Source organism: Lissotriton helveticus, chromosome 2_1, assembly GCF_964261635.1.
Source record: "Lissotriton helveticus chromosome 2_1, aLisHel1.1, whole genome shotgun sequence".
Classification (NCBI taxonomy): domain Eukaryota; kingdom Metazoa; phylum Chordata; class Amphibia; order Caudata; family Salamandridae; genus Lissotriton; species Lissotriton helveticus.
Window position 1 is genome coordinate 1,758,566,960 of NC_136059.1, and position 26,900 is coordinate 1,758,593,859.

Here is a 26,900-nt window from a genome sequence, read left to right on the forward strand (position 1 = left end):
TAAAATGAAATTTGTGGGGTGGGTTGATGGTAGATTCAGCTGTGGGGTGACCTTTCCCGGGAGGAAGTGATTCCATCCAGGTATGGTATAGTGAACATCATGTGGCATTTGACAATGGCTGTGCCTCGGTGCGTACAAGAAGGCAGTCCTTGTTTATAAATTATCTGTTTTTCCCAAGAGTCCCCAGGTAACAACCATTTTTGACTATTTACCATAGGAGGGTGATTGCCGGTGTCAGGTGACTGCGTTACAATAGTTACATGAGGAGGTTAGGTGCCAGCGGTCTGTACAGTGTTCAATGAAAGAGAAACTTGTGGCAAAATATCACAACCCACTCTTCGTCGAGGGAAGGTTCTTTAATGGACACAGTAGATGAATCCACTTACAGTGCAAAGGAGGAGTTGTACAGTGCCATTCTTGCTACATGATGTAGGCCCAAATGTAGCTTTAATATATATCACAGAAGATGATCTGCAGGCAACATTCTTTCATCTAGTCTGGGACTGTCCCAACACCCTTGACTTCTGGGGATGGATAGTAGTCGAGCTATGAGAAATGTTAGGTAGCTTATTCATCATAGGTGCTGCAGTCTTGACCTCATAACTTAAAATCTCTCCTACAAGTTAATGTATGTATGTGGTATTTGTAAAGCGCACATCGCTTACCAAAAGGCAGGTGAGTACAGAAATTGTCAAAGTCTACGATAGTCAATGAGAGATTGCAGTTCTAAGAATGGAGGTGGACTGGTACTTCATCTTGATGTAGTATTTTTTAAACAGTGTTATGTATGTATGTGGTATTACCTCACACACAGTTTAACAAACTCAAGCTGGTGAAAGGATGTATTGCCACTGTGTGAATGCAGGCAACACCCCCAGATTTCTGTGCCTGTTAATGAGATTTGGCATTGTGTACTGATAAGGAGGAATAGTGCCAGAAACTAGCCACCTCCAGCAGTGCCTCAAAAATATGTGGGGATCAAAAAACAGGAGTAAACCCGTTAACCCGGTCGAGACCCGGGTAGAGTATGTAACTACAAAAGGGGGTGGTGATGGTATGTAACTAAACAACAATGTCTCAACGAGTAATCATTTTTATGGCAAATACAAAAAAAGAATTAATCAATCAGAGAGGAGAAAAAAGGGGAGGCCACAAGAAGTTCAGAAAAAGAACGTAGATTCTTATTTGTAAGTAGTTATGTCAGCACTACAGTACAATTTGTGCATAAGTAACCCAAAAGAGGGTGTGCACATTATGTGCTCATGATAGGGAAAGGCGCAGTGACACAATAAAGTGAAAAACAGCGTGGACGATGCAAAAAATAGAAGACTTGGTGGTCAACAATACAACGAAAAGAAATATGTACAATGCAGGTATTTTTCTTAAATTGTTTAGGTTGACCACAGAAATGCCAGAGGTTACGCTGAGTGGTCGACTACTTTTCGACCTGTATAATTCCAGGTCATCATCAGGACCGGGTTACTTTAGGTCATATAGTACTGTGCTGGTAGTTGAGGGTCCAGCTGGACGAAATTCGGGATGTAAACGGTCTAGGCTGGCTCTGCAGGGAGGGAGAAGGCGATAAGGGCAACGTGGGGCTTCTTATGATCCTTATCGACTGGGTTGTGATGAAAGTCTGACGCAGGATCCGGAGCTCGGGTTTCATTGAACCACAACTGTAATCGGGACCCGGAGGCCTCAAGGCAGAGAGCAGTCCTTGGGAGTCCAAGAAAGTGTATTCGGCGTGGGAAAGGTGACGTAAATGGACGAGTGAAGCGCCACGTCCCAGAGACCACAGAGTGGTGCAATTATCCTATAAAAAGAATTTAAAAGCATATAGAGGGCTACAAACTGTCCTGTTGAAAAAAGAAAAGTAAAGAAAAAGTACAGGCTACCACATTTTTAAGAGATTAAACCCCCTAGGTGGCTCCCACGCTTTGAAAATGTAAGCTCCCTGTGGGTGGGCCAGGGCCGGCGCAGTCTTTTTTTTTTGATTGGGAGTGGGGCATGCAGCCTCCCTCTCTGAGCCTCTGGAAGCCCCAGGGACCCCATCCCCCAGGGACGATATCTTAATTTATGGAGAGGGGCCATGTGTCCCCCTCCCCAAGCCTTTAGAAGGCCCTGGCTATCCCACCCCTGGGGCAATATTATATTTAGGGGAGGGGGCGTGCACCACATCCTCAAGCATGTGTAAGGCCCCTGGGACCCCATCTGCTGGAGCCAATTCAGTAATTATGGAGAGGAGACATCCTGCCCCCCCAAGTCTCAGAGATGCCCCAGGAACCCCATTCCATGGGGCCATTGTTTTTATGGGGAGGGGGCATCTTCCCCAGACCACCCACAAAGCCATGCATTGGCCCCAGGGACCCCATCCCATGGAGTCAGATCAAAGCAATGTCCAGGCGACCCCGTCCGCGGGACACTGATACCATAGACTCTGAGACGCGGCGCTTCACTCCCCCGTTTCCGTCACCTTTCCCACACCAAATTCACTTTCTTGGACACCCGAGGACCGCTCCCTTCCTTGAGGCCTCCGGATCCCAATTACAGTCGCGGTACATTGAAACCCGACCTCTGGACCCTCCGTCAGACTTCCATCGCAACCCACTCGATAAGGACCTCAAGTGGACCCACTTTGCTATTATGCGCCTTCTCCCCTCTGCAGAGCCAGCCAGGACCGTTTAAATCCCGAATTTCGTCCAGCTGGACCCCCAACTACCATCACCGCACCATATGACCTAAAGTAACCCGTTCCTGATGTTGACTTGGAATTATACAGGTCAAAGCGTCGTCTACCACTCAGCGTAACCTCTAGAATTACCGTGGTCAACCTAAACAATTTAAGAAAAATATCTGCATTGTACATATTTCTTTTTGTTGTATTGTTGACCACCAAGTCTTCTATTTTTTGTGCCGTCCACGCTGTTTTTCACTTTATTGTGTCACTGCCCCGTTCAGTATCATGAGCACATGATGTGCACCCTCCTGGACACTCCGCAGCCCTCATCCTACTCGACCTATCAGCGGCCTTCGACACCGTCTCCCACTGCACACTAGTCGCCAGACTACACAACGCAAGCATACAAGGAACAGCCCTGGACTGGATCCGATCATTCCTCACCAGAAGAAGCCAAAGGATCAGACTCCCACCCTTCCTCTCCGACCCCACGAAAATCCCCTGCGGAGTCCCACAGGGTTCATTCCTGACCCCCACCCTCTTTAACATCTACATGGCCCCCCTTGCAGCCATCGTCAGACAACACGGCCTCAACATAGTATCCTATGCCGACGACACCCAGCTCATCCTCTCCCTCACCTAAGACCCCCACCACTGCCAAACTCATCTTCTAGAAAGGAATGCAAGATGTTGCAGTCTGTATGACCAACAGCTGCCTGAAGCTCAGCGCAGAGAAGACAAAAGTCCTCGTCCTCATACCACCCCTTCTGCATGGCACAGCACCTGGTGGCCAACCGCCCTCGGAAGCCCACCTACCCCCTCAGACCACGCCAAGAACCTCGGCATCGTACTCCGCTCATCACTCACCATGAACCGACAGGTTAACACCATCACCTCCAGCTGCTTCCGCATCCTCCGCAAGTGGATCCCCCCATAGTCAAGGAATACAGTCACCCATGCACTCATCACCAGCAGACTGGACTATGGAAACGCACTCTACGCCAGCATCAACAAGTCCCTACTCTGCAAACTAGACAATACAGAACACTGCCGCCAGACTCGTCCTCTGCATCCCCGACACAAACACATCAGTCAACACCTATGAAGTCTCCATTGGCTCCCTGTGGAGAAAAGAGTCACTTTCAAAATCTTCACTCACGCCTACAAATGCCTATACAACAACGGACCCAAATACCTCAACGACAGAATCAACTTCCACATACCTAAAAGAAACCTCCGATCTTCCAACTTCGCACTGGCCGAAACCCAGCGCATCCACGGAGCCAGAGCAGGCGGAAAATCCTTCTCTCACATTGCAGCCAAGACCTGTAATGAGCTACCGGCAGACATCAGACGTGCCCCCTCCCTGAACACCTTCAGGAAGACACTCAAGACCTGGCTCTTCGGCTAAACAGATCTGCTGATGCCCCCCCATCTACCCTCAGCACCATGAGACCCTCACAAGTGAAAGGTGTGCTTATAATTTCCTGATTGATTGATTGAATGTGCACACCCTCTTTTGGGTTACTTATGCATAAATTGTATTGTAGTGCTGACATAACTACTTACAAATAAGAATCTACATTCTTTTTCTAAACTTCTTGTTGTCTCCCCTTCGTTCTCCTTTCCGATTGATTAATTCTTTTTTGTATTTGCCATAAAAATGATTACTGGTTGAGACATTGTTGTTTCAAAAATAGTGGACAGCATTTTGTTTAAGCATGGAGGGGCTGCAAGCTGAGGCAGTAGATAACCTGTACAGCACTCTGCTGCCTTTTGGCTAGGTTTGTGCTATAGAAAGGCCACATACATACACACACATACCTATATGGTTAGCCAGTTGGTGAGTGAATTATTACAGTTGAGGGAGCTATAGACTCCAGTACTTATAGGGCCTAATGGTTAATTTCTTAACTGGGAATCCCACGCTAACGTTACTCAACATTTTTTTTAACCTTTTTGAGAGAGAGACATGACAGTTAATGCTTCACTTTTAACTCCCGTATGTACAGATATGAGGACATATTGTGTAATAAATGTGTTTGTTCATTTCGGTTTTATTCCTCAGTAAAGGTTTGAAAGTTATTTTAAAGTATTTTATTATATGTGGTGTGAAGGTTAACCTAGGTATTGCATGAAGCTAGTGGAGTTGCAGTACTGGTGTTGGGCTTCTCAAAATCTGGAAAACATATTTTGGTTGCTGGGATCTGGATATTTTGCTGTTGCAACAGTGCTGTTCATGCTTACAGAAAAAGTGTTGAAATCCAGCCTCCTTATTTTCCTTATCTGATCCTAATTTACTATATAAATCCTGAAAATATTGATGCATGTTCTTTCCTTCAGAAACTCCAAGAAGATAAAATCATGTTGTCAAAATGTAGAGACACTTTCAAAATCTCACTGGAACAGCTGAATGCACAATATGAGGCTCTGAAAACACAACTTCAGGAAAATGAGACCCATTCTCAGGTAACACAAAGATTTATGTAAACATCCATTCTCACACTGTCTCCTACGTAATTCCATTTCAAAACCTCATTTAGGAATGATTTATTGCAATAATGACTGAATTGTACTCTTTATACTTATACTCATAATTATTTTACCAGAGTGGTATCCTCTGAGGGACACTACTCTGGGCAACCATAAATCGTTTTTTCTGACCTTGGCACTCCTTGGTCCAGACACATTGGACCAAGTTTCATCAGGTTCAGCCGTGTCCCGCCTGTCCCCTGCTGTAGCGGGAAAGGGGTGCTTAGACAATGTTCCTTTGAGCATTGCCCTCTCCCTGACTCAAATTGGAGAGCTTCCCCTGTATCCCAGCACCGTATGAAGGGCTACTCATACTGAGGCCCAAACTGTTTTGCTCTATATATGCATATATATTCACATTATAGTTAGGTCTTGAAATAGGGTGAAAAGTAATGTTAAAAAATCAAATAAACGCTGTAATTCACAAGTTCTAGTTTACTGAGATAACTATAACTTGTGACCCAGTCCTTCACTGCTTATTACCTCACCTAATACGTCACTCATGACATGTTAAATGACATCATTGATGACACCACTGATGTCAACTCAAATGACATCACTGATAGCAGCAGAGTCCTGTGCTGCATAGAGACACTGTGTGTACAAGTGTGGGAACATAGAATGGAAATAGCTTCAGCCCTAGTGGCAAGTGCGGTTGGGCATGTAAGAACGTTATATGGTGCACCATTTACAAATCAGTAATGTTTTAGGTGCGAGTAGTACTCCATGTTAAACAAGGTAAACGCTGAATGGAACTGATGCGGTTTTTAGAAGTATGCATCAAAATATTAATAATAATTCCAGATTTGTAAAGTGTTACTTAACACCCCTAAAGGCTCTGGGGGCCATTGGGGAGATTAAGTGAGCTATTGCCCAGACTCACATAATGCTGAGCTGAGCTGCCTCCGGTGCCGGGGATCAAACCGCGATCCCAGCACTCCGGAGTCAGCCGCTCTGGCAGCTGCGCCACACCTCTTCAATCAATTGTGACTTAAAGTCAAAGGCTGTTACAAACACTCTGTGAGAAAAGCCATGTCTTAAATTGACAGTAGATGTGCCATGTGTCCAACATGAGGTCGAAGGTTATATCCATTATTACTTGATTGGCAAAGAAAGGCTGCACGCAGCAGGAATGAACAGCCGCAGGGGATAGGGTGTTCGCTTTGAATTTAGGACATCCACTAGAATATTGAATTCCCACAATAAATCGAAGGAAATTTTTTCAATTATGAACGAGCTGTCAAATGCAGAGAGAGTGTCGCCGAAACCTACTCTCACTCAGGAGCTCTGTGACAACCTGAACAATTTCTTTTTCGAGAAAATCTCCATAATTAAAGCCAGCATTCCATGTTCTAATCCCAGCAAGCCACTTCCGGCCATATCCACAAATGCTCTATTATTGGAACACTTCCCAGGCATCAGCACCCAGGCTTTCGTGGCCTTACTGTCCAAAGTAAAATCTGGTTCTCCATTGGACTGTTGCCCTCCACACATCTTGAAAGAAATCTTCTCCGCTCTTCCAAGCCTGCTGTATCTCTTCTGAACGCATCGCTGCTACAGGGCTGTGTCCCTAGAACATTTAAAGATGCAATTGTGGTCCCTCTCTTAAAAAAACCTGGTGCGGACCCATCAAACTCCTCTAATTATCATCCAATATCCCTGCTCCCCAACCTAGCCAAAGTATTGGAAGCCCACGTGGCCAAATGCCTATCTAATTTCATGGAACAATCTGGTTACTTGGACCCCCACCAGGCAGGGTTTCATCCTGCCCACTCCACGGAGTCAGTGATAGTGGCAGTATTAGATGAGCTACGTGGCAAAGCAGACTTGGGTATCCCTCAGGCCCTGGTGCTCCTGGATTTATCCGCCGCGTTTGACACAGTCGACCACATGATACTGAGGGACCGTGTCAGACAGGCTGGTGTCCAGGGCCCTGCCCTTAATTGGATTCAATCCTTCCTAGAGGGTCGCACTCAAGCAGTACACCTGGCCAACTTCATAGCATCTAAGTTAACCACAACTTGTGGTGTCCCGCAGGGCTCCTCTCTTTCTCCCCACCTGTTTAATCTGTACCTCCTTCCTCTGATAACGTCTCTAAAGGACAGGAATGTGACTACATTTAACTATGCTGACGATCTTCAGCTCACATTTACCATAGACAACTCCCCCAATTCAATTACCAATTTCCAGGAAACTATGTTATACATCCGCCTTTGGATGGATCATAGCCACCTGAAACTCAACCCAGGTAAGACCGAGGTGCTACTGATAGGGGGAAGCCAGATCTTTTGGAGCCCTCACTATTGGCCAGCAGAACTCGGTCCCCCTCCAAAGCCCTCTACCTCTGTAAAAAGCCTTGGGGTGACTATAGATAGAGACATATAAAGAAAAACACATGTAGGTGCAGTGGTATCTACCTGTTTCTTTCAACTGCGAAAGATACGAAAGAACAGCCACTTGCTCACCCATGCAGCACTCATACAGGTGGTGATAGCTATGGTACTATCCCATCTGGATTATGCCAACTCGATCTATTTAGGGATGCCACTCTGTCTGACTAAGCGACTCCAGATGGGGCAGAACCAGGCAGCAAGATTGATCCACCAGCAACCTAGGTGGCAATCTGCCAGACCTCTCCTAAAAAGATTACACTGGCTCCCACTGCCTCAACGGACCGCCTTCAAGACAGGCTGCTTAATCTTCAAATCACTAAGTAGTCAGAGCCCCATATTTATCAACAATCTATTATCCAGGTACACCCCTACCCGTGATCTTGGTTCAAAACATCTTCACCTACTAGCTATCCCTAAATTCAAACGGAAACGACAAGGAGGCTGTCGATTCGCGTACCTGGCTCCACAATTGTGAAACTCACTCCCCTTTGAGATCCGGTCATGCACAGAACTATTGAGTTTCAGAAAGCTGCTTAAAACAAGGTTATTCGAACAAGCACATGATTAATGCTTCTCTTTGGCCTCGACCAGCTACAGAGTAGCGCCATGAAACCTCTTGGTGTACTCGCGCTTTATAAGTTCCTTATAACATTAACATTAACAAAAGCTCACTCTAAATTTTTTAGGTAATTAAATATAAGTCATAATATTACGTCCCAGGTGGTCAATACTGTTCATAGTCAACCTTGGAAAACAGCAATCTCGTCTGTTTGTTTTAAATTATTGCCCCCAGAAGTAATCATGAGGTAGGCACACTGAAACAAAATATTTTAAGTATGGTTCTCCAGCACTAGGACATTTATAGATTCGATAATTGGATTATCCCTGTCATTGAGCTGGGAGTCTCACGGTAGCATTATCATAGCAGTTCAATGTTAAAGACAGCCAAAGAGGTTGTAACCACTGCCACATAAGTAGCCTACCCACATCATTAAAAAGAACCAAACTTCAACCAATGAGGTGAAAGCACAGTGCAGACCACACCTCAGAGAATGCCTTAATTCCTAAGATTTATACTGTACATCATGTATGAAGGGAGCCCCTTTCAGCTCTGTTCATTTCTCTACAGAAAAGTCTCTCTTTGGATTCAAAAGAGTCTTCACATCGTTTACTCAAGCTTTCAAGCAGACTTCTAGGAAACTTGCTACAAACAGAGTTTGAACCATGCCTGCATCTTCTAAGAAAGATCTTTTCAGACCTGGTGGTTCTTGTAGAAAAAGAGACTTGTCGCTGATGATCCACACAAATAATATATTGTCTATATCTGACTCATACAACTAAAGATTTTAAGGTTTGCAGGAAATGTTCAGCTACTTCTGTTACTTCTGTGTCTTCAGAACTTCAAGGCTAATGACCTACAAAAAGACATTGAAAATGCCTCCCTCTGAGCATTAATCATCTCTGTAATGGTTTCTGAGGTGGAAGAACATCAACTTTAAAAGAGCCACCTTGAAATCTGTTAAGAAAACTGAGTGGAAAGCTGTCAGACCACGCAGTCAATCTCCTGCGGTATTTCATGAGGTAAAAAAGACACGCCACCTATCAAGGCCTTCTACCCCAAAACAGACATCCTCACTATCTCTCTCCCATTTCTGTCATTTGGGGAGACATAAAGGGCATCTGTCACAATCAGATTTCTGGTCACCATAGACAAAAAAAGCATAATTTATTAATGTCTCGTCGATGACAGAGACTCCAACAATAGCAGAACTGTTGACGGTACAGTGACTACTAGGGCATGGACAACCCCACCAATGATGGCCGTACTAGTAAAGCAACTGTCGACAACCATCCCGTCAACAACCAAGTAACCGTCCACGACAATAGCTTCAATGGGCAAGTTCACAATTTACAATGAAGCATCCTTCAACGAGACTGTCAGCCTCGACACTGATAACCATTATATCGGAGACAGGAATTCCATCAGTGCAACTTTCTGAGCATACATCTCTTAGCAATGTGCCACTGCAGTACAACAAGAATGCTAGATACAAAGGTCTCTGAGAATTAGGATCATTTTGGTCCACCCTGCAGTCCTACACTGTTAAAGGTAAAATGCTAGGATTATGATGAGCAGAGATGGATCAACAAGGGATGTGTGCAGTCTTACCACCAATGACCTGAAAGAAGGACGATGGCACTATGTTTCCCATTCTGAGCCTTCCTATGAACCATACTACGAGGAAGAAGAGAATCATGAACCATCAGTGAGGCAGATCTCAATATTGCTGGTCAGTGATCTAATGCAAATTATGGCAGACTACTATAACAGATTTCCAAATGGTCCTGAAAATCCAACTACACCACATTAGTCAATGCCACAACAAGTGCTGCCACCTGCGTCACCAGAGGTTTTGCTATTGGGTTTTCAAACAGCAATCGAGCCACCAGTCCAACTCCAGCAGAATCATTGATCCCCAATTCCCATGAAGGGTAGGACATCAATGACAATCAACAGGATGGAGAAAATCCGAGAATGGGGTGACTGCATCTCACCACCCATAGATTTACCTATTTCAACCCCCGATTGCCCCTGTTGGACAACATAGGAGGCTTTATTCATTAATTGAAAGGGCTTCCAGATGCTTTGAGCTACCAACCCCAACCAAGGATATGGACTGTTTTCTTTCTGACTTAAAAGAGCCACCTTCAAAGTCAGTCAAAGCCATTCATATCAATTATCACACATGAAAATAGGCCTTAAAGTAACGCAGAACCAGCAAGAGTGGCATTTGTTGTTCTGCGCTTTGACGAGAAGTATAAAGCCCCAGAGGATACTCTTGCTTGTCGAATATAAAGTTTGTCAGATTTACCAATTTGAAGCTCTTAAACATTTAAATTGTTTTGCAACCAAGCGCGCATAATATTCACACTAATTAGGTCAAAGTTACGAAATTGCCGCGATTGCTAGACATTATGTGGTATGCAAATCACTTTAAAGTGAAATTGTTGCTTTGGATAAAAATACTGTTATTTGGTGTTGGCCAAAATACAATGCGTATAGTCAAACTGGATACGTTTCTAAAACATAACGTCTGTGCTTTCTTTTAAATGGAAAAGAATTCTAATAATTTAAACCGCTCAAATCATTGTTATGACTTGTTGCTGACTAGCAGTTCCAACTGGACGACAGCCATTTCACAAGGGTAATTCGAACAAGAAAAGCTTTTACACATCGACAAGTACACGGCAGAACAATATTTCAATCCATTTTCCTTTGTTACCAAACTCACAGAATAGTGTTTTGTTTAAAATATGCTTCACTTAGAAATGTCCAACCTTTTGGAAGAGCTTGCAATAAAATAGTGAAAACTGCTTACAGTGGAAATGAGAGTCTCTTTTCACAGTTTTCACAGCAGCGCTAAAAGTGAAAGTCCGTGACGGAGGAGACAGATGGCGGCTGTGAGTGGTGGGCGTGCAGCAGCGCCAAAAGTGAAAGTACGTGACAGAGGAGACAGATAGCGTCTGCGCGCGTGAACGCAAGCGCTAGGCCAGCCAGTAGCACTTTCAAAACTCACCTACTAAATGTCTCTCCGCCCAGCGCATGCGCTGGCTCAGCGAGACCTAAAAAGGCACACTGACCCTGTATATCACCTCCCATATTTTGACTGTATAGAATTTTATGCCAGGTAGTTGTCTTTGACAACTTACCAAGTCCAAGGTAGAAAGAATGAGAATTTGCCTAGTCTTGGTGCTGGTAAGTTCCAATTCTATTAACCCCTTCGACGCTCATGACGAGCTCAGCTCGTCATGAGGTACACCTCTCGTACGCTCATGACGGGCTGAGCTCGTCATGTACCGCGGGTTTTTAAAAACTTCAGCGCACAGCGGGAAAATGCGCCGCACGCATGGTGTTAAGGACTCGGAGGCGAGGATTATGCCTTTCTTCCTTCACTTCATTTTTCACAGCAGCAAGAAAAACACACAAAAAACTACTTTTCCCATGAACACTTGGGAAACAGGAAACACAAACATAAGTCCTTTGTCAGTCTCTGTACTCTGGCAGTACCCATCATGCCCTGTTGCTGCTTCCTCTCCTGTTTCTTGGCGCGAAGCCCATGTTCCGGTATCCTCACGCATCCTGTTTGGGACCGTCATTCCCTGCCAAAAAACCACACAGTCAGACTCTGAACAGAACATAAGGTACGTAAAGCACAACATTACAAAGCAATAGCAGTCACAGTAGCAGAAAGCTCATAAACGAGTTACTTACATTACATACGGGGAGGGTCCACTTCATAGAAGTAATTGGGAGGGATAATCCGCGCCTCCGAGTCCTTAATAGAATTGGAACTTACCAGCACCAAGGCTAGGCAAATTCTCATTCTATGGCAGGACCGGAGGCTTCGGATTATGCCAGTTCAAAGCTTGTCGACAACTAGCCGAGCCACTTCCAACACTGGCTTAAAATAGAATCTCTTAAACGTAGAGTCCGAGGACCAATCGGCCGCTCTCATTAGATCCTCCAATCGTGCCCCGAGGGCAAACGCTTTTGAGGCCATAGCTCCTCTTGCTGAATGAGCTCCAAATTGCTTGGTATCAATCCCCGCCTCCTGCATCACCCAACGCACCCATCTGGCGATCGTTGGTGAAGAAACAGCCTTGTACGGTTTCCGTAGGGCAATAAGAAGTTGTCTTTCGCCCGGAGGGCGAGTGTCATCAGTCATATCTTCATACGCACGGAGGCACTGTACCACACACAGCTTAGGGGAATCCGGAAAAGCCGGGGATGAAATAACCCGTGTAAGGGTCTTAGTCCGTCTGCTCACCGTAAAGGTCACCCCATCCGGGGAAAAAACTCTGGCCGAGACGTCAAGTGCTCGAACGTCCGAGACCCGCCTGCAGGACACCAGGCCCTACAACATCGCCAGTTTAGCTGTAAGCTCCTTACGAGACAAAAACCTGTTTGATTGCCAAGACAGAAACAAATTCAAAACCCTATTCACATCCCACAGGACGGAATAGCGCGGTTCTGGCGGCAGTGAGAGGCGGATCCCTTTTAAAAGCCGGCAAACCAAAGGGTGCTCCCCGACCGGGGCACCCTGCACCAAGTCATGTCCTGCTGAAATTGTAGAACGGAAGGTATTGATCGATCTATAGGCCAGACCCTCTTCCGCCAAACCAGCCAGGAAGTTGAGGATATGGACTACATCTGCCCCCATGGGATTGACACCCCGTCGCACACACCAGCGGCGCCATCAATGCCATGCTGACTGATATCTCCTGGTCGTGCTGTCCGCCCAGGCCTTTGAAAGCAGGTCCTCAGCCTTTCCCGAAAGGCCCGGGAGCGTCCAGCGACGCCGGAGATCCTCCAGGCCATCAGCCGCAGCGAACCCTCCTGGACTAGCCGGTGGGGAGCCCCATCCGGATTGAGGAGAATGTGAGGAGAGTAGGATTGTAAAATCCCAAGAAAGTTCCAGAAGAACCGGAAACCAAACTTGAGACCTCAACCATGGAGTGACCAACACCACTTGCGCCGACTGGCGACGCAGTAACGCCGATACTCGCATTATCATTGAAAACGGGGGAAACGCGTACCCCTGCTCGACCGACCAGTCCTGGAGGAAGGCATCCGTCGCCTCCGCCACTGGGTCCGGACGCCAACTGAAATATCTCGGCAGCTGGTGGTCCAGACGCAACGCAAACAGGTCCACTGAGAAGGGACCCCACCTGTCCATTAGGTGTGAGAAGACCAACGGGTCCAACTTCCATACGCTGGCATCCAGAAGGTGCCGGGAGTGCCAATCGGCCACCTCGTTCTGTCGACCCGGCAAATATTCCGCCGTGACCGACACCTAATGGTCCAGGCAGAAGTGCCAAAAATCTCTCGCAAGATCCGCTAGCATCTTTGATCTGGTGCCACCCAGACGGTTGATGTATCGGACCGCCAACACGTTGTCCATCCGGAGGAGGACACAGGATTGCACCCGGTCCTTGGTCCAGCATTGCACCGCAAAGGACCCCGCTAGCAACTCCAAACAGTTGATATGTAATGACTGCTCGAGGGTGGACCAGGCGCCCCCTGTGGAGAAATCTCCGCATCTGGCTCTCCAACCCGAGCAACTGGCGTCTGACTCTATCACAATGTCTGGGGCGGAGCCAAAAATCGCACGCCCATTCCAGGCCTCCATGTGCATTAGCCACCATTGCATTTCGTCCCTCACGTCCTCCGACAATGGGATCAGTTGAGAGTACGTCAGCCCTTTCCTGAGGTGATGCGCCTTCAGGCGTTGCATGGCTAGATAATGAAGAGGGCCCGGGAAGATGGCCTGAATCGAAGACGACAGAAGGCCTACAAACATGGCCAGGTGCAGCAAAGATATCAGCGGTCTCGCCAGAGTCTGGCGCAGCTCGTGCCTGATGTTCGCCATCTTCTTGGCTGGAAGACTCAGGGTAGCCGACACTGAGTTGATGCTGAACCCAAGAAAGGTCGCACACTGGACTGGCACCAAAAGGGACTTCTTCTCGTTGATAACAAAGCCCAGACCCTGGAGCAGATCCACTGCGAACTGCAGATGGGACTCTAACCGCTGCGGACACTGGCCCATGAATAACATGTCGTCCAGGTACACTATCATTCTGATGCCTCAGGCCCGCAAGGCCTCCACTGCCGGGCGTAACACCTTTGTGAAGCACCACGGCGCCGAGGAGAGCCCGAAAGGCAGCGTGGTGAACTCGTAGACCTGACCGTCCCACCTGAACTGTAGGAAACGACGGTGTGGGGGAAAAATTGGGACTGCCAAGTAGGCGTCTTTTAAGTCGAGTCTGGCCATCCAGTCGGACGGGCGCAGCACATCCCTCAGGAGGTGGATCTCCTCCATCTTGAAATGGCGCTACACCAGCCATTCGTTGAATTCCTTCAAATTGATAACCGGGCGGCGGCCTCCGTTGACCTTGTCGACCAAGAAGAGATTGCTGAGGAAACCGCCCGGGTGTTCGCGCGTGCAACAAATCGCCCCTTTTTGGAGGAGGGCGAAGACCTCTTCGCGCACCAAAGCCGCATCGCGCTGCGAGAAAGTAATGGTGCGGGGGGGTTGAAGCTGACATGGACGGCCATGGAACTCCAGCTGGAAGCCCTGAACCGTCTGCAGCACCCAAGCATGGCTTGTAAGGGAAACCCACACCGGGAGAAATTGCGCCAAGCGCCCCCCTACCCGCAAACTCGCCCAGGGAAGCACACTCACCTCTTCCAGCACCTTGTTGCTGGCCTCGCTGGCTCCCTCGGCCTCGGAACCTCTGTCCTCTGGTGGGAAAGAAATTATTGAAACGGGCGTTATCCTGAAACTGCCCGCGTCCGGAGCCTTGTCCCCTGTCGGAGCTATTGCCCCGGCCGAACAAGCGGCCCCTGCCACGTCCGGCCCTCTCAAAAACACGCGGGGCAAAAACTTTCTTGATGTTGGACTGAGCTCGGTCCAGAGAAGTAAAAGTGGCCACAAATTTGATGAGTTCTTTGATAAACGGGTCTCTGAAAAGCCCCCCTTGTGCCACCGCGCCAGCCTCAGAAGAGGCGAGGTCGCCTAACTTAGGGTCGATTTTTATCAGAAGAGACCTCCTTCTCTCCGTAGAGAGGGCACAGTTGGCGTTGCCCAGGAAAATAATGGCGCTGAGCCCAATTGGATAAAACCTCCGGGGAGATAAGGTCCCCTGACACCTTGGCCTCCTCGGCCATGTCAAGAATCTTGGTCATGGGACCCACTGCGTCTAGTAGCTTGTCCTGGCAGATACGCCAGGACCTGTCTATACCCTTCCGGGGGTCCTTGATAAATTTCGCCAGGAACGTTGCTATGTTTGGATCAATGTCCGGGGTCATCGCCACCTTGCCCTCCAAAGTAGGGCGGGGGCACTCCGCTCTGAGGCGGCTACGGGCATCCTTGTCTACGGGTTTTCGGAGACGGTTCGCCACATACTGGGCCACCTTATCCCCAGGCACCCAGTCCGAGGACCGGTGGTGGACAATATCATCCGGGTCTAACATGTCAGACGGACCCGCGGATGAGGCAGGTTGGGACGGCAGCCACGACCTAGAAGAGCAGGCCTCTTCCTCCGAATCCGGAGAGTCATCATCTTGCTGTGGCTCCGGGGACATGGTACGGGGAGTAGGGGGAGGCACCTCCACAGGGGGAATGGGGGGGGCTGGGATCCCTCAAGCGCCAAAAACGCGTTTTTTACCCTCGCAAAAGCGTCAGGGTCAACTCCCCTCAGTGCAAGGCTTCTTCGGGGGTGGCGGAGCCGGTGACGGGGAAGGATCCGGGGCCGGGGCAGGCGCGGGAATAAGGGCTGCGATCTTCGCGCAAGCCTCCTCTAACCGCGATGAAAGGCGTTGCTCCAGGGGAAGTATACCTGATCTACCGCCCTATATATAGAATCATCAACCGCCTGGTAGAAATCGTCATCCCAGGTGGCATAGGAGAGAGGGTCCTCCTTGGAGTACTGGCCTGACTCCCCCTGCATACTGAGGTCAATTAGGCTCTGCAGGCTAAGGAGGTACGGCGCAGCAAATGATCAAAACCCCACAGGGCACAATGTGGATCTGGGACAGCCCAGAGACTATGGTGGCACCCAAGGCGCGCAATTCAGGGACTTGCCCAGGGGACGCTACAGCCCTTACTATCTTAGGGCACCACCCGGTAAAGCGCCCCCTAGCGCCACTACAGCGGCGTAATTACGACCCCTCAGGGTGTTCAATGTCCAGTACAACCCGCTCTGGGCGTCATATAAACTCGGGGAAAACCTAGCTTGCGACCCACAGGGTGTCAAAACCGGGTGATAGGGACAGGGATCACGACTTGTGGCAAGCGCGCCAAAAAACGCACTTCAAACGCGTTCCACAGCGCGCTGGCACCAAGATGAAAGCCTGTCCCCTAGCGGTGAACCGCGCACACCGCACTCTGCTGGGCCAAAAAATCGCGTGAGGAGCGCAAAAGCGTCCCGCGATTATCAGGGGGACCTGTAGGGGCTGAAATACACCAGCGCTGGCAGAAAACAGAAAACGCTAACCCGACAGCTCCCAAAATCCAGGAGAGATAGGAAAAAACTCTTAACTTGCTGCTGAACAGCGAAGAAAGAGGAAGAGGAAGAGGAAGCAGAAACAGGGCATGATGGGTGCTGCCAGAGTACAGAGACTGACAAAGGACTTATGTTTGTGTTTCCTGTTTCCCAAGTGTTCATGGGAAAAGTAGTTTTTTGTGTGTTTTTCTTGCTGCTGTGAAAAATAAAGTGAAGGAAGAAAGGCATAATCCGAAGCCTCCGGTCCTGCCATAGAATCAATCGCTTTATATGGGCACCCCACTTTGCGAAATTGAAAATTTCACAAACTTTACAGAATACTTTTTGAAGAAAGATTACAGGTCTTGGAAACATTACCTCAAATCCCTCTTAGGACATACCTGCGTGTTATGATTATTAAACAGTCCTATTCCTGAGACTGCTGTTTTTCTGGGTTATAGTTTTCCAGGTTGAGGTCCAGGATATGCTGGGGTGTTGCAATATGTTTAGAATAGCCTGGTTTTCTTTTATTCGAATCGCCCTAATGAAACTGCAGTTGAACATTTTTGTTAGTCAGCAACCTAACATGGTCAGCAAATTAGGTGTGATTGAGAAACTTACCTTTTTAACTAGATTTCAATGATCTTGCTTGCATTCCGTTTTGCTAAAGTTATGTTTCAGAATCCTTCAGTTCGTAGTGCTATTTTTGAAGCTGGTCTCGTTTCTATCCCAAATAGTGCTTCTGATAGTAAGAACATATACAATGATCACAATTTATTGTTTTTATGCCGATTATATGTTGACATAAAATTGGGTACTGTTACTGTGAAGAATTCTTGGTGAACATAGTTTCAGTATGCAACATTCAACTCTATTTGGATACCTTGGTTGAAAAAAGAATGGATGTCCCAAATCTGAGAAGTTCGGAGTGTCAGTGGAAAGGTTTGTGATCTAAAATGTGTTTTAATCATGTTTTTATTGAATCCTGCCTTATTTTGTGTATGTAGTAGAGAATTTCTGTGGCCTGTAAAATCCCCACTCAGCTGAAGCAATCAATATGCTACCATAAAGACAGTCCTGTCATCTGAGACCTTTTCTTTCAGCTAAAGTCACACCAGAGATGTTAATCATCTAAGCTTCTTCTGCCAAGTGGAATCTAATCCTTTCCTTCAGTTCCCTCAAAAGAGAACTCTAACAATGAGAGTTCATGAGGCATAAGACGTTTGTTTTGAAAACCTGTCACACAGAGCTACTACTACTCCATGGCATATTACTCTCACATCCATGAGAACTGGTAGGGATTGAGAACCACAAACGTCCAGGAACATATTCGTGGTCCTATTTCCCATTTGGCTTAGGTACATGAAACCAAAACGCCTTGCACTGGAATATAATACTGCCTTGACCTTACACAGAGCTTAATTTACGTCAGTGAATTTAGGTTCTGTGCATTGGCAATCGTTTTGTGGACTGCCACTTATTTTTCAGCATCATTTTTCCAGAGCTAGAAAGGCAGAAAAGGTAGAAAGAGGAAGGAAGAGAAAGATTTAAAAAAACATACATTGACAAAGGGAGAAAGCAGGGATTAAAAAAACAATCTGCAAGAATGAGATAAAGGGATGGAAAGTGTGGGCTTGTGAACTCAAGACTAGAAACAACTTGAAGGACAGTTCACGGGAGAGGTTTAAGAAAAGCAAGCGTACTGCCCACTCACTAGAGCTGGAATCGCCTGCTAGGTAGTTTCATCACCTCTACAGACATTTTTGGGACCATGGGCATTCCCATTACAACAAACCCTGCCAACTTATGCAACTAGAGCACTACTTTTGGCCTTCTATAAGAAGGAAACAACAAAGCTCATATTCATTCACCACCAGTGCATCTCTTTCACTTTCCGTTGGAAAATCCGTATGAAATAGAAGTGTGGTCTTTCAGATTATGGCACAATTACTAGTTGAGCAGGGCAGAATTCCAGTGGACAGTTCCACTCTGCTCAATTGTAATTGGGCAGGTGATTGCCTGGTTTCAAGAACTCTGACCTGATTTTATTGGCCAGAAGTTCTGACCAGTAAAATTGCCTTGGGAAAAGGCTGTCACGCAACCGGCCCTGGCCCCTGGCCTCCACGACCCTCTACCAAGGCCTGAAGGGGGCATGTAATGGTCCCCTGTGCAAGGCTGCATCCTCACCTTCCCTCCTGACCTACCTCGGCCTTCTTTACCTCCACCTACCCCATACCAGCTTCCTCGCAGATATTTACCACCCACTTAGTACATATGGAAATTTGTTACATTAAACTCCACTGAATTGTAAATTCCAAGCCAAATTCTGTCTAGTAGATCCAGATCCACACAGTTAATACCCATTCCGGAGCGTTTAACTCATAATAGGCAGAATTATCTGTGTCGAGTTTGATCAATAACGGAAATTTCAGCCATCCAGATTCTCTGAACTTAACTCTTCCTTGTTTGTAATTGGGCCCTAGGAAGTAAGGTACTCCTTAATGTTCGTCAGAAAGCATCAACCTCTCCCATACCTAGTTCATTTTTCCTCCGCTGAAAAAACAGGATATGAACAAGGTTACACTCTTTTTGAAGAAACCACAAGTTGCGAAATTCATGCTTGTTGAACAAGATAAAGTGATTAACCTCAGGTACACATTGAGGTACCCATTGAGTCTCTTGCAGAACCAAGGCTTCTTTCTGAGTCTAGTACATAAAATGTTTAGCAGTTGTGCCGAATTAGTATCTTGTGCAGCGTTCATTCAGTGCCAGCTGAGAGCCGCTTGCACATTATTTTTCCCTGGAATTTCCACAAAGAGATTCTCTGCCGGAAGCATTCAGTTTAGAAAGGCCTTTCAGCCTTCCCAAGTTCTTTCTGGAGTGATTCTGGAGATAATGTACCTTAGGGTGAATTTTTCTCCCCTTTTGATATTATTTTGCTAGAAGCGTGGTGTGTAATGGACAGCTCTGGAAACCACGTCACAGCTTCTAATCATTACTAGGAGAAGTCAATTTGGGTGGCAATAAACGATACGAAACAGATAACTAAAATAAATTCACCCCCTACCCCGTGGTACATCCCACTGTAATGTGTAGCATTCCGAAATGAACACGTCAGTAATATCCCGCATCAGAGGAGGGTTAATGATTAATTCAGTTGGCATTCCGTCTGAGTTCGTGTCTCAAGTGTGGATCAGCAGTGTGCAAGTATTTGTGGCAAGCTATTTCTTTGAACTCTGATTCCAGCACTGATAAACGCGATTGCCACACCGATTTAAATCTGCCCCCATTCCCCGCGAGTCTCCGATATCTTTTCCACGCCGAGCATGTCGCACAAGTGTCATTTCACTTTAAGGAAGGTTGTCATGGAAACGGAGTTCTGTCTTGCAGCAGCTGTACCCCACTGAAAATGCAGGCCTTCCCCCGGAACAGTTCCAACATGCACGCTTCGTGTAACTACAAGTCTTGATGCTTGGCTCATCACAAAGTTAACTTGCATCACAAAGTTAACTTGCAAGGATGTGGAAATCTTTAGAGGTGAATAAAACAAACCAAGCAGTTACGCTTTTACAATAAAAGCGTCTTGCACGGAAGCTACCATCAGCGTGATATCCCCACGGACTTCCTGTTGATGCTGAACGCATTGTATTGGAGCCAGTGTTGAACCTGCGTGTTTTGTAATCTTCCCACTGCAGTCCTGCTCTTATCACAGCTTGTGGCATTCCGCAGGAAACTCGGCTGTGAAAGTAAGGAAGCTGAATCTGCAATGATTAAGGGCCGGGACTTTGTCAGGAAATATCTTCTAGGATGCAAGAACGTATAGGTGGACATCTGATTAGCCCCCGGTGAGTTGAAGGGACAACTTCTAAATCTTAACCCCGGTGACAACTATAGGACACTGGGCCCTAAAATGAACAGAACCAGCAGATTATAGAAATCCACGCAACTCAAATCAAAGATTGTATTGATTTCGGCCTCAGTTGAGGTCAACAAAGGGACAGTATAGGATTATCATTCATAGAAATGAGAATTTCCTTAAAATTACAATCCAAAACACAGAAAAAGAAATGATTGCAGAAGTTTATACATTATATTTGGAGAATTTGCTGTCACATTTCGTAAAAAAATAAATAAACAGGTAATAAAAACCCATGTCGTGGCGATTCAGAGGAATATAATGTTTCCAAATACTGCATATCTGCTCTACAGCGGAAGCACAGCCTCTTTTCACCGACGGTGTGATTCCTCCTCTACTGTAATCCCTATAGTTGCAGTAACTGTTATGCCTCCTGTCTGCCAGTCATCTGCTGTCACTCACCCACAAGCTTCCTGTAGGATCTGACTATAGGATGATATCAAAATTGTCATTGTGGAATGTCTAGTGGGCAAGGACAGCCGAAGGATATGAGCCCTCAGCTACTTTACCATGCTCTTGAATTTGTTATTTTGTATGTACTGTTTTCACTAAAGTGCTGTACGAAAGTGAATGAACAGTACAATAATGGATGTCAGTTGTATGTCCCTATTTATAGGTTAACATTGTTGATTAAAATACTTTTGTATCCACTACATAAGCCAACTTTTTCACTGTACGGCAAGTATATAATTCATATTTTTAACACAACCTATATTTACTTTCTGAGTGGAATTACAAGAAGTGGAATTACAAAATCGTGATTATATACTTACTTTACAATGTAGCTGTATGTGGATGTAGTAAATACAATGGTATTTCAATGCGATAAACTGGATTTAATATAGTGACTCCCCACCTGGATGTTATAGAGGAAATACAGCAGATGAGGTTGGGGGTCATGGAAAAAGAATGCTTAATAAGATTAAATCTAAAAATTGGAATGCTTAATGTGGAACAACTACACAAGGAAGGGAGTTCCTTCTGTAAATGGACTAAAACATTTGTGACAAACCAAAAAAGATAAGTGCAAATCAAGGTAATTTTGAAGCATGAGTTAAGTGGATTGGGAGGAGGGTGGAATTAATCAAAAAATGAATCGATTTGAAAACCGAATGCCAAAAACGGAATTTAATTCAGTGAAAGATGACAAGATCACCAAAATAATGAAAGGCGAGTAAAATGTGAATTGATTATGGTACATCGATGAAAAAAAGGACAACAACACATTCAGTGGGCTGCAAGGAAAATCCTGCATAGGAGGATAAAAATGAACGAAAAACTCAGAAGTATCCTCAAGTGGCAGACTGGACTTGAAAGATTTTTCAGCATTTTATCCTTTCAGTGGCTGTTCTGGGTCCATCATTGTTTGTCACTGCTAAAAGTGACACAATAACTCCATTAGAGGCAGCACCAGAATTGAAGGTGTCATCTTATTTTTCAGTGCATCTGAGCACCCAAAAAATTTTACTATGCGTTGTTCACTGTTTCTTAAAACTTTGGAGCATATCTGTCTGCCGTAATGCTGCCTTCATTAGCGCTTTGGGAATAAGAAAGGTGGGACCTGTAGGAAGCTGATGAGTGGGATGAGCACAAATCCTACCTGAATGTAGTGTTAGGCCTAGATTGTCACACAAATTACCATGAATCATCCTAAAATCATGAGAAAGTGAGACACTAAGCTACTTTTTGTTTTCCACCGCAAGGAAAGGAATTTCAAATCTCATTAATTCACCCAAAAATGTACGCCCAACCGTCTGTCATCACATCGGATGGAATCTTTGCAAGCTTGTTTCCAGCACAGGAACCAATCTTGCTCTTCACACTACAAATCTGACTCAGACAAAGTCCGCCATTGGTGCCAGTCCCAAACTCTTGGATGCGTCAACTCTTCATCTGATCGAAAACCATCATTAGAAAAACTACAGCCAAGCTCTTAGGAAAGCATTCCTTATGTGACTTTGAGTGCATAGAAAGTTGAGTCCTTTATGCTGTGTATTACCTCAACCTCTGGTATGCCATCTGGAGCTGCTACTATACCTGTGTTGAGAGGAGAAGAATGTATTTGTTCATGTAGAGCCTGAGTCATACTTGACTGGGCAATGCAGATATTGAGAGTTTAGATATGAGTGCAGGTCCACAGCTTTGTTTCAAGTGTTTCAACCTGAACAGCTCTTAGTTGCCATGGGGTTGATCAAATTATATTCGAATTGTGCAGGAGAATTGACCAGGCCTCAGCCAAATTATTTTATATTGAAGTACAGCCTCCTCCCAGGGGTTGGTATTGGTTATTTGTAAAATGTATGATGTATGATGGTGATGATACCAAAGAAGTGAATATGCTCTACCTCATCGTTCCACTTACACAAATAGATCAAGAGGCTGAATGTTCTGTGAAAGAAAATCTGCTCACATGCCACATGCCAATCAACATCTGAAAGGGTTTACTACCAAACAGAAAATGAATCACTTCACAGGTTCAGCCAGTCAGAGTAACCCGAAGTAAACTGAAGTTAGAGCATGCTTGGTAAACAGAGACAAGGCATACATTTATAGTTTTACATAAAATGGTCTGAAGTGGGGAACATGTGATAGATTCAAACAAAGTGAGCATACAGGTGTCCAAAGACTGAGGAAACGAGAAAGAAAGAAGAAGACCTTCAATTTACAGCAAGATTGTAGATATTTCGGCTGAGGAAGCTAATCAACACTTTCTTGTTTTGAGAGCCAAGATGTAAAATAGAGGTTCAAAATGTCAGAGGTGGACACTTGCTTTAGGCATTTGTCACCATGAGCAAAAACAAAGCTGAAGCTGGTAATGCTTACACTAATGAAAAACGTATTTAACAATTCTAAGAAAAGAAATCGCAGACTGACGTACCACAACCATGCCTCAGCCCTGCTTCTACTTGCTAAACCTCACAACTAGGAGCCTGGAGGGGAGCATGCACCTCAGGGCATGCAGGGCTGTGTCTTATGACCTTCCCTGCACTGCACGTAATGCTTAATGTAACTAAAGTTGGCCATGTAACTTGATTTTAGAAACCTCTAATAGGGTCTGCAAATATTTGTACTGGCTAAGCCCGGATAACTCCTCTCCTTTGGCAACTGACTTATAAACCCCTGCTTGAATGTGTTTGTGATTGCTGCATAGTAATAAATATATGTTGCAGATGCAACACAAACACAGAGTACTGAAGTTGTCGGTAACATGTCCCAGCATCACCAATAGGACCTCTTCAACATACTCTCTTGGATATGTACACACTTCTCAAAATCTATCATGAACTAATATTGTCAGTACTGTACCGCACATGAGCCTTGCTTTTTCTGCAAACATATTCTCTGAGTTCACATTTAATACCCAGTTATGAGTAGTGTAAGGATTTGAGTGTATTATATGTTACGGGTGTGTGGCCTTATCATGGAATACACCCGCAAAACGTCAGACTTGTTTGTAAACCTTAAGCTCAACCCTGGGTAGCAGTGGCTTCAAGTAGCAAGGCTAAACAAAGGAACTTACTGTAAGAGACACAACAACAATTTATAACAATAGCGCATATTTTTATGGATTTTTAGAGTCCTTGATCATCAAAATCCACTAGAGGGTTTCCAGAGATACAGATTTTTGAAGAAATAAATACTTTTAAATGCAACCGCAAGCAAGCAACCATCAACGAAAACTTGCCAAACTTTTGAATAGTTTGAAGCAGTCAGTTATGCGACTCCAGTCCGGCTTGAGCGACCAAATCCAACATGGCAGAGGTCTAGGAGTTCAGTAGGGTTAATTTGGACAGGTACCTTTTCCAGTCCAGTTCCAGCTTTTAGAAAACAACCACCATGATGACAATAGAGTGGTCCTGATGCTGGGGATGCAGGCAGAAAGGATGCTCAGTGATGCTCCTGGCACTGTGTGGTTGAGAGGGGGAGGAAGTGCAGTTGATCCCTCATTCCCCGGATGGGGTGAGGCTACTTTGACCATGGCACTTTGGGTCCCACAACGCCCTCTTTGCAACATTAGAAGACCAGCTGCAACTGGGCTACTGATCTTGCGACACAGCGTTCACAGCGAATATCCTTGGTGGGGTCTAGTGTCCCTCTTGTGTGACAAATCTTTTCTCTGTTAGCACTCCCGGGTCCAGCAGACTTGGGTGAAACTTTTGGCTGTCTTGGATTTGTCTCTTGGCGTGCCCAGCGGCAGCCAGCAGTGAGTCCTCAGAAGTGGCTAATGTTTTGCCTGTTTGGGCTTCCTCACCTTTGTCATCCCTGGTGCTGTTCCAGGGGGCCAGACGACTGACCCTTGGAGTCACTGCTTCGATCTGGGCCTGGGATAAACTTTTCCCTGAACCAGAAGCACAGTCCAAACTCACTAGCCCAGAGTGCTACAGGTGCAGTCCTTCTGACGGGGCTGCCTATCTTCGTGCAGCTTCAAAGGCAGCAGGGCCGTCCTCTCATGGTCCTTTCTGCAAATCCAACATGTACGTGCCCATTGTATTCCAGGAAAGTGCTCACAGAGAACAATGCGGTCACTAGCCATTGTGCTAATAGGTCCCCTCCTTTTTGGTGACAAAGATCCAGCGATGTGTGGCATTTGGCAATCCAGAGTGCCATATTCTTGCCACTCTTAATATGTCTAACCCTTCCCTCGACTTTGAGTAGCTTGGTAGCCCAACCCAGAGGTGTGGATACCTAATCGCTACACTTCCTGTGGAAAACTGGTTTGGGGACGGGTTTGCCCTCTCTGTCCCGGTCTCCATATGTCCGAAAGGAACAAAAGACAACCTGCTTAGGTGTGTTGTCACAGGCGGCTAACACCCGCGTGGCCTTCCTGGGAGAGGAGGTCAGACCTCACTCTGCGGCAACTGCCTTTGTTCCTTAGCCTTGTTCCACACGTCTCCCCAGGCAGAAATCTGTCTAACTTTCTAAAAGTTGCTCAACTTTAATAGTGACATTAGGTTTGACTTGGGCATCAAGTCAAATTTAATGCCATAATTATTTTGATACCTTTCAGTACCCAGTTAGTTGGTCGCATTCAGAAGTTAGCCATGCTGCGATGCCAGCCGGTAACCCTGTGTTAGCCAATGGGGTTACTAACTTTCCTTAGCAAAATGGAACCTTTAAGGATTTTGCTGCTTGCTTAATCACATACTGCTCCCTGCCATTGGGCTCGATAGGCCTTCCTTAGAGGAGACTTACATTTTTTATTAAGGAAAGGAACGTCCTGCTTTTTTTCATGCCTATGGGGTTACAGTTCTTAAAGGGAGTTACTTTCAAACGGCCACTAGATGAGTTATTTGTAAATGTCGATCCTTTTGCTCTTTTAAAATTATAGTAAACTTATATGTCTGGATACTGTCTGTTTAACTGCATTAGTTAAGCCTTTAAGGGCCCGATTTAATTCTTGGCGGTAAGGCTACTCCGTCGCAACAGACCAAATGTTTTTTTGCATTTTCAAACGGGTCGAATCTGCGAATCGGTCTGTTTGTGACCACCAAAACGTTTTGTACATATGGCCCCAAATGTGCAATGATAGAAACCTTTGTGAATTCAGCTACAGTACTTGGTTTCATAGGACTCATCTTCACTCTTGTGCACTACAATAGTATTGATATTCAAACAAGGTAGACTTAAGTTTCACAGAACACGATAATAACAGCCAATATTTCTTGGTGATCATTCTATAATTCAGCAAAAACCTGTGGTGGCATTCATTTGTCAAATTTACAGTTGTGTAAATTACTTGCATTGCTATTTATTGTTGTGAAAACAATGCCTTATCAGCTTGATTCAGTCTAAGGGCGTGATAAGTTTCAACATTCAGTCTTGTTCCCTCTCCCGCCTTGTTAAAGAGTGTGCGATTGTTTTGACTTGACTCTGAAAACATTTGCTTTCTTTTTTTTAGCTTACGAATTTAGAGAGGAAATGGCAGCACCACGAACAAAATAACTTTGTGATGAAAGAATGTATCCTTTTTGAACAGAGCTCTTGGTACAGAATAACAAATACAGGACTGGGCCATTGTAGTTTTTGCTGCAACCCTTGCCAGACATTGCTGTTGTGTACAATGAACTGTTTTATGACTTCTTTTGCGAACTCACAGTTTGAGCATTCAACTCCGCTTTAGTCATGTGGGAGAACCTGCTAAAGTGTACTACTAATGTCCAACTACGATGTTTCACAAGTTGTGTTCTGCAGATTACTACAGATGAATGTGACTGTGGATTTTATGTTCCTGTTGATTATTTAAAAAATAACATCACCTTTCTTTAACTTACAGAGGCAGGAGGCCATAGTGCTAGAGCTTATGAGTAGATAATCAAAAATGTCAAATCATTTTCTA

The 26,900-nt window shown here is 45.6% G+C and overlaps 1 protein-coding gene across 1 annotated transcript in view; it reads left to right on the forward strand.

The window, feature by feature from the left end:
* IFT74 (intraflagellar transport 74) overlaps positions 1-26,900 on the forward strand; it is a 452,022-nt gene that overhangs the window by 408,610 nt on the left and 16,512 nt on the right. Inside the window, exons 18-19 of the mRNA XM_078676711.1 lie at positions 5,021-5,146; positions 26,463-26,523. Of these exons, the coding sequence (XP_078532837.1) occupies positions 5,021-5,146; positions 26,463-26,523 (187 nt within the window). The remainder of the gene's footprint in view (positions 1-5,020; positions 5,147-26,462; positions 26,524-26,900) is intronic.